General features: G+C 39.4%; 1 protein-coding gene across 1 annotated transcript; it reads right to left on the reverse strand.

Moving 5' to 3' along the window:
* Positions 1–3823: 3823 nt before the first annotated feature.
* Positions 3824–8291, reverse strand: NFIL3 (nuclear factor, interleukin 3 regulated). Its single transcript, XM_035895023.1, has one exon. It carries the CDS (start codon positions 7595–7597, stop codon positions 6221–6223), a length of 1377 nt encoding a protein of 458 aa, XP_035750916.1. The 5' UTR covers positions 7598–8291; the 3' UTR covers positions 3824–6220.
* Positions 8292–11763: the final 3472 nt, after the last annotated feature.

An 11763-nucleotide genomic window follows, 5' to 3' on the forward strand; every position in this document is an offset into this window, starting at 1 on the left:
CCCTCTTCCAGATCCAGCCTGGGTGCTGGCATTGCCCCTCCTCCGCTTGGAAAGGAACCCCTCTTCGGCAGGGGCTCACCAGCTGGATGCCCAGTGGCTGAGGACACGGGGTTTGTCTAGTTTGCAGAAAAGGAGGCTGAGGGGCGACCTCGACAGTGACCTCTACAGCTTCCTGAGGAGGGGAGGTGGAGAGGGAGGCGCCCATCCCTTCTCTTCTCCTGGGGATCCAGAGACGGGATGCCTGGGAATGCTTCAAAGCTGCGTCAGGCAAGGGTCAGGCTTGACTTTAGGGGCAATTACTTTACCAAGGGGGTAATCAGACACTGCAACAGGCTTCCTGGAGAGGTGCTCGATGGCCCGTGCCTGTCAGTGCCTTGAAAAGAGGCGTTTGGACAAGGCCCTTCATAACCGGCTTTAGCTTCTCGTCGGCCCTGGAGTGGGCAGGCAGCTGGACCACACGATCGCCGTAGCTCCCTGCCAACTGCACCTCTTCTCTTCTACTGCCTTTCAATGCCGCCAAATCAGCATTGCTTGCCTCGCTCCAAGTTTGGTGGTGTTCAATGCCATAAACATGAGCTGAGGACAGAAGCTAAAAGTCTGCCTCTTGTCCAATGCAGTTTTGCTTCCCTGCACGGTTTTGACATTTGCTCGTTCACACTTTCAGCCACCAGGCTTTCAAAACACTTGTGTCACCAAGACTTTTTTTGAGAACAGGAACTAAATACTTTGGGCACGTAGATTGGCTATTGATATGTATAGTGTGGGCTTACAGTTTTGTGTGGACTCGTAATTCACGGGTCAGCCCCTGAGCGTTTATTATTTCACTTCTCCTCTAAGCTCCCTCTGGCGTTTCTGGATCCTTAAAGGGAACAAGGCCCAGAGAAAGGAACATGCTGTCCCACTTCCCTGGTTCTTGTTGCATTTTGCCATCTTTTCAGCTACTTTCCACAATACAGTATGATGCTTTGTTATTTTCTGATTGTTATACAGACCATTAATATCCTGGCTTTCAGGGCTGCATAACACAAATCCCATGGAAATCAATGCAATATGTCCTCTGTATATTTATACACAAAACTGAAGAGAACCTTTAGAGGTCCAAATTGTTAGAAAGAAACATTTAGTATCATGCCTCATAAATTGAGACATAATGGATGTCGCCTCTGGCACACACAGATAGCAGGGTAGATTGATCTTTTTGCATATGCAAGTTATTAACTTAGATGCCCATTCAGGCATTTGCACATCCAAGAACCTGAATAGCATGGAAAAGTGTAACAACTGCCTGACATTTTAAGTTGTGCATCTATTTGCAGGGGGAACAAGGGATGGTAGAGAAAAAATTGACCATGTTATCTGAACGTCAGTAGTATTAGATGGCCATTTAGCTTTCCCAGAATGTTTGGACTGATGCAGGCTTTCTCAGATCAGTTCTCCTTCAGATGCAGTACAAGCAGGAAGGATGCTTGTGTGCAGGAGATTAAAACCCACATAAAATCATGGCAGAGTTGCAGGCCCTCCATTTGGTCCTCCTGAGCACAATCCCGTGGAGCTCCGTAGTGTTTAAGGAGGAGCAATTACCCTAACTCCAGTCACAGCCATGGGGATTGGCACACACAGGTAATGGCTCGTCAAATCATAAAAAGCATAGATGCATTCCAGCAATTTTTTGGAGTCCTAAAACCAAATGTCTTCTGATACTTTCTCCTTCAAGCAAATAAACACTATGCCTCAACTCTGAGCTTTTGCTCATAATTCACTGAGTCCTTTTAGAGCTCTCATTGAATAAATAATAGTTGAATATCTGTCTGCCTTTTCTTTCATACGTGAGCAAGTTCCCTGTAACTCCAGTGAAATTAATAAAGTGACTCATATATCATCGTTGCGCCACGAGGGAGGTAGCCTTAGTGGCAGGAAAATCAGTAGGAGTCCCTGCCACGAGTGAACTGTAAAGATTATGTCTTGGTAACATTACTCATCTTGAGTTAGGTCCCCTATTGCGCGCATAAAAAGTCTGCTTCATTAAGGAAAGTAGAATCTAACGTTGAGTTAAAAGCCTTAGGATTTGGCCTAGTATTTTTAACTTCTAATCTGGCACTGTAATGGAACAGTATGTGCTACTCGTTCTTATGCAATAAATACCAAAAATCGTTTTGTTGTGTTCTTGTAGTTACCAAGCTCGTATTGTGCAATAAACTGTAAAAGTATTTTTAAAACAATATGGTGTTAATAAAGGCCATATTAATTAGATTCTCTGTGACTTTTCTGCTAAATTCATTGTATGCTGCCTATTTTCAACAGCATATTTATGTACTAGCAAGTAGAAAAGATTTTTAGAAGTTGGTATTTTAATAAAACTTCAGAAATGTGTTTATGGTGCAATTTTACATTTCTGTTAAGTTCTAAACATAAACGTTTTTAGTCTCATAAACTGCTCACATGAACATAAGGACTGTAATGAAAACATACAAAATAATAAGATCAGCCAGGAATTGCCAGTTACCTGTCTCTTATATGGGAATAAGGGGATATTTGGCTATACAGAATATTAATAAAATTTAAATATATCCCATGCAACATGTAAGTTTTACTGAAGGCAGAAAGTTGAGGGAATTCAAAAAACCGTAATGTATAGACTAGCTATATGTGTGGGCCTATCCACATTCACTCCCTACCAAAATATAGGTGTTGCTGGAACATGAGGATCTGTGACTGTGTTTATACATAAGAGGACCTGATACACTCACAGCGTGATTAGCCTCCAGTTGATGTCACTAGGAAAAAACTTACTTTGCTAATCAACAGGTATTTGCCATGGACTTTTCTTAACACTTTCTATGAAGCCCTTGATGCCAATGATTATGACAGGCAAGGTTTGGGACTAGCCAAACTGATCTAGTATGGCAATTCCTGTGTTCCCATGAAAAATGACAAGTAAGCCTCTGGAGTTCCCAATTTCTGTATGTGTACTTCCTTAACATTCTCATTTGAAGGCATGCTCTGCAGTCATTTTTCATTTACTTTCTGGTCACCCATGTTCCTTCACATGAGAAAGATTCCGCTTTCAGCATGTTTTATGCTGTCTTGTCAGTCAATCGCTGAGCTTACAAGATTGTTTGTGACTTACAGGATGCGGTACCGGTTTGCATCCACTTAGGTGAAGCCCATTTTGTGTTCTAAGCAACCTTCTGGTCTCCAATGGAGAGACCATTGGGCCAGCCAAGGGTATTCTTTTCATGGAGGCCGATTCCGTTTTCTGAAGAACAGGGAAGGCAGGCCAGGAGGGCACAGCTAGCTGGTTCCCCAGCCTCTCCGGTCATGTGCACATGTAACTGTGTCCCAGCCGAAAGCTGGAGCAGGGGAGGGGAGTCCCACCACATTCTCTCCCTCCCCCTAGTCAGCATAACTCTCCATCTTTCCTGGACAGGTACCATGTCCTGAAGGAAACCGGGCAAAAGACGGGTGAGGAGGGGGAGGCTCTCTGGGGGAGAAGGCCATCCACCGCACCACATGCACCGCCCTCCAGCAGTGGAGAGTTGTGCCTGGCCAGTTTGCAACTGTCACCAGGAACGGGGCTTGCTGACAACCACCCACAGGCCTGCGTGCCACAACCTTACGAGGGCCGGGGAAGAAAATCCAAATACTAGCTGCAGAAATGGTGGCTTCAGCACAGAAAGATTTGTCACCAGCTGCAGCTAACGCCTGTGTGTCAGACAGTGAACATAATAGAAAATCATGTTGTAATTAGATCTGGTTTTGAACAAAAGACAAATTATTTATTTCTTTCTTCAAATGAAGCATAACACTAAGGTATAAAGGGAGTATAAATAACATCTGATTGTGCTCCTAAGCTCCATGCTATAACTTTCTTGCAATGACATCCTTCAACAAATTAACTACATCATTACTGTTAAGTATTAATTGCACAAAACAGATACACAAAATATATGAGCTAGAAAGAGGACAACATTCTTCCATTATGACAAACAACTGTAACAAGAAGTGGAAAAAAACCCAATAGATCTAGGCTTACACAGATGGCAACACTGAGAGTTTTAAGTCCTCTCCTCGAACACATTACATGTGATAAATAATATGCAAAATATTTAAAGAATTTTATTGTTGCTTACAGAAGATACTTAGCAAGCAAAGAGACAGTAGCAATCACTGCCTCATGTCTTATATCCCCATCATTCAATGCAAATTTTTACATTTCATGCAAGAATCCTGAGCTTATTTTCAGTAACATTGAAATGTCATCTATATTAATTACCAAATACATACAGAGCCCAGCTATGGGGTCTATTGTATTATTAAGGCATGAAAAAAGAATAACAGTTTATTAACTCTGAATGCCACAAATACAGCACAGCAGTTAGAAGGCTCAAAAAAGCTCAGAAAGTACCAGTGAATCCTGTGCCAAGGTCCTCCCAGAACACAACTGTGAATCATCAGCTCCTGAAAAGGTGCAGAACCCAATCCTGGCCTCGCTGACATCAGGGAGTTTTGCAGTTGCCTTGACTGCTGGACCAAGCTTCAGAGCTATCAGGAAGGAGTGACTCAGACTCCTTTTCATATCCCCAAAAAACTGACAAACTTCCTCAAGTCAAGTATGAATTTGAAAAACAATACCTACATATTGTTTTCTTAATTAGTATTTTAAGTCTATGGAAAGGTTTCATTCATTATGGCAATCAATAAAGCGCCTTTTCAGAAAAAAAGCTTATTTGTTAGTTTGCTTTATTAGTAGGTTAAAAGAAGGGGGAACTGTGATGAAAAGAACCTCTGCCACGTCTATGCTCTACTTATAAATTATTTTTAATTTTAAAACAAAAGACTTTGGTAAGCCAAACCAAGGATATGTGATGCAGTCCTACTCTCCATCCTTCAATGGCTCTTCTCAAAGACAAAAGAGCACTGCAGCCCTGTCAGTCATCCAGTGAAGAGCTTCCCACCTGCATGAATTCACTGTAAGGGGCTAGGAGCATCTGGGCTGCATGGTCCTTCACCCAGTCTCTCGCTTACTTTCTGCAAAGTGCCCTGTCGAGAGCCAGGGTATTCCAGTTCCGTTTACTAAGCCACTGAAACCCAGGCCAGATAGGTGGCAAGACTGACAAAATGCATTGACAATTGCCTTATGCCCCGCACACGGGGAACTGAACAAGCAGGTGGCCTCCTCTAGCTCTGCTACTCCTACTGGCTGCCCCCCGTGCAGGCGCTTGCCTAGTGGAGCTCAGAGTTTGCAGATCCAGTAGCCTTGCCCTTCCTCTACGGGCAGCCCACGGTCTGCCATGGAGAGAGCCACCATGGGTGAGAGGGACAGATGCTGCCACACAGCCTGTGCGCAGACCTCTTTCCGCACATGCACCCCTTGCACACACAAGCCACCCCTTGACAAAGGTGGTGGTGTCCAATTCTGTCACTGCAAGGCTCTGAAAACTTTGCAGCTGCACAAATCAAACTTAACTAATTTCATCTAAAACACCAAGTTATAATATTGAAAATACGGTTCATCACCATAAACCATTCAGGACACTCACTACTGTCTCATGTGAGATAGAAGGAGGCGGGGGGGGGAAAAAAAAAAAAAAAAAAGTTGTTGATATTAGTTACTGGTTAGAATCTGCATGAGTTTTGGTTAACTTCAACTAATAAATAAGTTAAAGAAAGCTAAGGCTATTAATTGGTACTGTTTCATTTATAAATATTCACTTTATTTCTAGTCTCTTCTAAAAAACGTGTTAAGGAAAAAGGTGGCCAGAAGGATTACACATGTTGTAAATTGTAATTTGGTTGTTAGGCTGTAAAAACCAAACACGTAAGTGAAGTTGAGCACAGTGTAAGAAAAAGCCAGTTTTTAATTAACAAGTTATTTACAAGTTCATAAAATCAACTGAACTGGAGTAGATGTTCTGTGTTTGTCACCAATATTTTATTTTAACTGGTAACTTGCACACTTTATAGTAGAAGAACGAAAAGAAAATAAAGTTCACTATATACAGCCTTTGTACAGGCTACTTGACTATACACAAGGCATAGTGATCATAACACAACCTAGTCTTCATAATAATTTGTGCACAAAAAGACACCAATCAGACATTATGTGAACGTTACAGTGAAATGACATCACAAGTCCAGTGAAAATTCAGCATAATACAAAACATACTGATCTACTGCAAATGACGTCCTTTAGAACAATAAGCCTTTGTTCAGTAGTAGCTTAACCAGAGTCTGATGCAGAGATTTGTTGTGTAGTTATAAGTCTTTTAAGTGAAGCAACCTCTGCCGATAAGTTTGCTATGCCCTGCTTCAAATACAGGTTCTCTGACTCAGAGACATTGTAGATATTGTCTTTTATTTCAACAACTCCAGTTTTGCAACCACTCTGAATTTTTACATTGAGTTCCTTCTGGTGCCAGAGTTCTGGTTTCAGTGACCAGTCTTGGATGTTAGTCACCTGAACCGAAAAAGGAGTGTGAGAAGAATGCACCAAGTTTTGTGCACCGTGTTTTTCAAGCTCAAAATGTCTTTTTGAGGACATGTCAATGGGTGATGACAATTTCTGTGTTGCATCATAGTCATTATCCATTGCTTCCACTTTAACTTGCATGGCTTTGGCTTTAATTCGAAGCTTGTGAGGCAAAGCTGAAGAATTCACTTCTGGAACTTTAACTGTTGCATGAACATTTTTATGTTCAACTGGGGAATGGATTGGACCCTTAGGAACCTGCTGTTCATCTTCTCCATCAGATGACTTTCCAACTACACCGTCATCGGTTTCTGATGTCCTGGGGGAATTACTAGAGGACCTGTTAACTTGCAAGAGAGGAGGAGAATGTGAGTACACGTTGAAGGTAGCTCCCATGTAGTTTGGATACATGGATGGTTTATATGAACCTCTGTCATCTCTTGTCTCTCTCTCCAATTCCATGGGCTCCTGCTTTATAATCTGGAACTTATTTTCAGGACTTCTGCAGTTGCTCTGTATACGACTTGGCTGAGTATGCTCTACGGATGATATTTCAGACACATCGGACATTGAGCTTTGAGGAGAATGTTTAATGACAGAAATACAACTGCTACCAACTATAGATGGTTCATGCTCATCTACAAATGAGTTAATATTTGATTTGGAACTCTGGTAGTCTTGGAAATACACAGTTGTTGAGCTACTGAGTTTCTGTATCTCTTGGGCATAAGCTGCAGAACTGATCAAACCAAACTTTAACTTCAACGAAAGCAGCTCCGCCTTCAAAGTGGCATTCTCCTCTCCCAGTGCAATTAGTTTGTTCTCTAAGACAAGGTCATTCAGTCTTCGTTTTTCACGAGATCTTTTGGCAGCTTCATTATTTTTCCGCCTTTTCTCCCAATACATAGCATCTTTCTTTTCATCTGGAATGAATTCTCGCTTTCTCCGGCAAGCTGAAGATTTGCTTTTTCCACTACTTGCTTCAGTAAGTAGTATATCTTCATTTGTAGACAATTCTTCAGACACTTCTGCTAAAGTAGACTTAAGTACCATGATTTTGTCCACGTTGCTACTTGTCTCAACAGGTCCGTGTTCCTTTTTAAGGGTCTGCATTTTTCTCAGCTGCATCAGAAACAATTTGTAGTAGATCTACAATGAGCAACAGAGCAAGCTATTTCCCCAGTACTTCCCACTCCAAAACTTGATAAAGACAGGGGTTTTAAATCCACGCACATTCTTCCTTTTCTTTCATATTCTCAGACAGAAATGTCTAGAAACAATTTTCTTGGCAGAAGCAGTGGGAATCTTCTTTAAAACCTGGAATAAATAGAGAATTTGATTACGATTTAGGAATTGCTGGCTCAGGACATGCAACAGTAGCTTTTGATAAAAAGCTTAGACTAGCATTTGGTTCATTAAACCTGCTGTAATATGAAGACAGCTCACTGAAACAACAGGTATTCTAAGCTTTATGATACCTAGGTAGCAGATACGCTTCCAAAACATATACAATATGATCCAAGGAAAAAAATCAGTAAAAAAAATATTCAAGGTTTGATCCCACAGTAATGTTGTCACAAAATTTTCCATGATATCACTTGGACACCAGGCATGTTGATGAGCAGCACTGGAAAGTATCTTGTTCTTCCACATTAAAGCATCTCTTCTGAAAACAGCTGTGGTGTGTGACTTAGAAATGCTATATATTTGGGTCCTTTGTGGATTAAAAATAACATAAGCTGATTTAGAGAAGCTGGAATGCTTTCTATTGTCTTAAAATAACACCACTATCCATTAAAGCTATTAAAAATTTAATTATTGGTTTTGCATCCTATAGACATATATATACAGCTATATATATCTATATACAAATGTTTATACACACACACACACTTGGATTTTTAAAATGCCTTTTTGATCAATCTTATCAATTCAATCTAGTAAATGCACACACAGAATTTGGGCAAATATCTAACTATTAAAAAAATTTTGACAAGAAAAAATATATTACATAATTTTTTTTCTTGTCTCTTACAAAGAAAACAGTAAAATCAGTACTGAAAAATATAGTAGAGAAATAACATCTAAATAATAATTTGCATTTCAAAAATAGTCTTATTACATCAAAGTAAAGTTTAATACAATTGAGGTGTGTGCACCTTTAGAAAAGAGCATTTGCATTAAAGTGGAAGGTTATACCTAAAAGTCTTACCACTAACAAAGGAAAACTAGCTTAACCTTTAGCTTCAGACATTCTAATCATTAAATTTGAACTTAGCATTTAAATTGGCCTTTGCTTTATTTAGTTCCTCTTAATGCCAAAATACTTCCTTCTCATAAGATCAGTTAGTCTTGATCTGAGAAATAGCTTCTCAATATCTCATTTTCCATAGTCAGTCATGTTCCTGGTAAAATAAATGTAGTATGCCAAGTGCTTTTATAGAACTATCGAGTCAGCAATGATTCTTGCCTGTATAACAAAACAAACAAACAAAAAAATCAGCCACTTCAGATGAATGTCACTATTTATTGGGAATGTTTTTACAATGACTAATGAAACTAATTTTAACATCAGTTGGGAAAGTTATAAAAGAATTAATGAATTGTATTCTGCCAGTTTCTCTTGTCTTTTCCAGAAGGCAAAGAGGAGTGAGTGATGTAATAACAATTAAGCAGGGTCATAAAGACTCAGGTTTCAAGCTGGGTTCTGTTCCACCAAACTATGCCAACTCTTCTGTCATGAAAAATTAACACATTTAATAGAACAGCTAAGTAGAATTTCCTAAAATCTGTGGTTAATTACTGACATGTAACTATTTGTCTTCGATAATACAGCCTTAATGGAAAATAGTTAGAAGCCAGCCACACCAAAGACAGCATCTAACTTTTTAGTGCAAAAACAGCACCACAAATTGCCATGCTTGTAAAGCAGAAATGTATCTCTAATATGCAAGCAATTACGTAGTTAGATCCTGATCCAAAATTCAAACTGGAGTCAAAGGGAGTTTTCTGTGAAGTTAAATAGGAGCTGGATCATGTTTAAAAACAAAAATAAGCCCCACAACAAAGCAACATCAGTTTGTCCAAACATTCATTATAATTTGATTTGCTGAAGAAGCTGTATAGCCATTCTGTCTGTTTCACTGCTACATGTAATCAATGGTTTAATTAATATGCATACCAATTTAAACCTAGTGCAACACAATACTCAAAAAAAAAAAATCATTGTTGAACACTGAAAATATAAAAATAAAAAAAGACAAAAGAAGGCCACCGGAATTTTTGTGGCATTTGTATAATATTCAGTCTCTGTAACATGACTTCACATTAGAAGAAGAAAAATACTGGGATTTTATTTCATTACCCTGTAGCACAGGGAATATACAGCTATTGATCTGTAATTGTCTCAATATACTACAATCACTGTATTCACTTGTATTATTAACAACTTCTGCATTTCTTAGGAAATGTTTACACCTTCCATGGCACACAGCAGGAAGCAGTGTAACATGTACTGAATACCTATGAAATCATCACTTGTCTCTTAGTAAGCATCTCTGCCAACTCTCACTGAAGTCAAAAGGGTTCAAAACACCTTTTGTGAAATTTCAGGTCCATACCAATGCAGAGGTGTTACTGAATTTAACAGTACTAGAGTGCTACACTCAAACCCGAATAAAAATATTTATTCTTTTAGAAAAGGGTTACTAATTCATTCATCTTTACTTTCCATATATTTATCTCCCATATGCCCTGGAACAGCTACACTTACTTGAAACAGTAGCAACAGCAAGGAAGTACTTATAAACATAGGATTTGTGCATATTTTAGACGAACCTACACAGATTTAATACAACTTTTTTCCCTGTTTTAGATTCCAGTCTTCCATTTCCACGGCATATAGAAGTGATCCCACTTTGGTGTTTGTCTGACACTAAATAGTAGTAATGATATTAATAATTATCAAAAAGTTGGTTTGTGTTTTTTTTCTCCTGAATGAATGTAGACTAATGGCATAGTTCATCAGTATGACCGTCTATGTGTCAGTAAAGACTCAGCTGCATGTCCAAACATAATCCCCTGCAGCCTAACACTGGCACTCAGCTGCACTTAACCCAACAACCCACAGAGTTCACGTCCCTTGTTCCACAGGACTTCTGTAGTTTGGGCCCTTCCAGTGTACAATCTGCTCACTGCAGCACTGATAACTCCTGTTTTGGCCAGTCTCCCTCCTGTACACATTGTTCCTGGCACAAATAGACAGAATGTAAGTAGTATGCAAGCCTACAGCAAATATCCAGCGTGTATCAAAATGGCCACATTTTTGCATGCAGTATTCAACTCTGCTCTCTGCCAGAGTCCATCAGTAAAGCTGTCAGGACAGACATGTAGCCCACTGACATAGCCTTACCGGTTTGCCATTTATGCAGTTAGTTCTCATGCCATTACTTTAGTGAACTAACAACACAACAATAAATCCTTAGCTCTTTCCACATCTTCCCTGAACACTTTTATTATGGCAACTGGAATTGCTGCTGTACAAACAGGAGTCAAAGCCCTTGTTTATTAATACTTTTCCATGTGGATCAGCCCAATGCCGAGTCTGTAAACAAATTAAATTCCATCTGATGATAATGGCAAAATGCCTTCAATGAAACCATCCATTTCACTTCACTTGCATTTTATAATTCCACTGGAAAACATCAGTATTTACACATAAATTAATGAACAGTAATGATTCCTCTGACTATATTTCAAATTCCAATATTTTCCCTTATGATTAATTTTTCAATTACTTTATCACTCCCTCGTAAATTGTTATAAACCCAAAATTTAATACTGCCTTACATTAGTCACTGTTAAAGATTTTTTTTTTTTTGGTTGGTTGATGTTAATGGCATTGAGTGCCAATTCAACAATGTAGTAACACTCGACCCTATTAACTTAATTACAGGCCCAGCCTTGCTCCCACAGCAATTTTGCCATTGGCTTCAATGGAAGCAGAGTACAATCCCAGATCCAAGTATTAATAGAGACTGTTGTATACAACTTGTGCTATTGAAGCAAAGAATTATACGCAGAGATCATGAAAAGTTAATTTATCCATGGACTTTAAAAAAAACCTTAAGTGATCTGATTGTGTCAAAATAGTGCATTAAGGATCTGGTCCTGGGGATTTGTGTATTCACACTGCAATGTCTGAAATGTTCAAAAGGTTGAAGGACAGGGCCACAACCTTTCCTCTCTCTCTTCTGTGTAATTTAATTACACAGGTCATTTCTACTTTAGAGAAC

This window comes from Egretta garzetta, unplaced genomic scaffold, assembly GCF_000687185.1.
Source record: "Egretta garzetta isolate BGI_Z169 unplaced genomic scaffold, ASM68718v1 scaffold375, whole genome shotgun sequence".
Lineage (NCBI taxonomy): Eukaryota > Metazoa > Chordata > Aves > Pelecaniformes > Ardeidae > Egretta > Egretta garzetta.

What these genes read in the sequence shown, in the direction of transcription:
- NFIL3 (XM_035895023.1), bottom strand. Translation starts at nt 7,597, where the DNA reads ATGCAGCTGAGAAAAATGCAGACCCTTAAAAAGGAACACGGACCTGTT.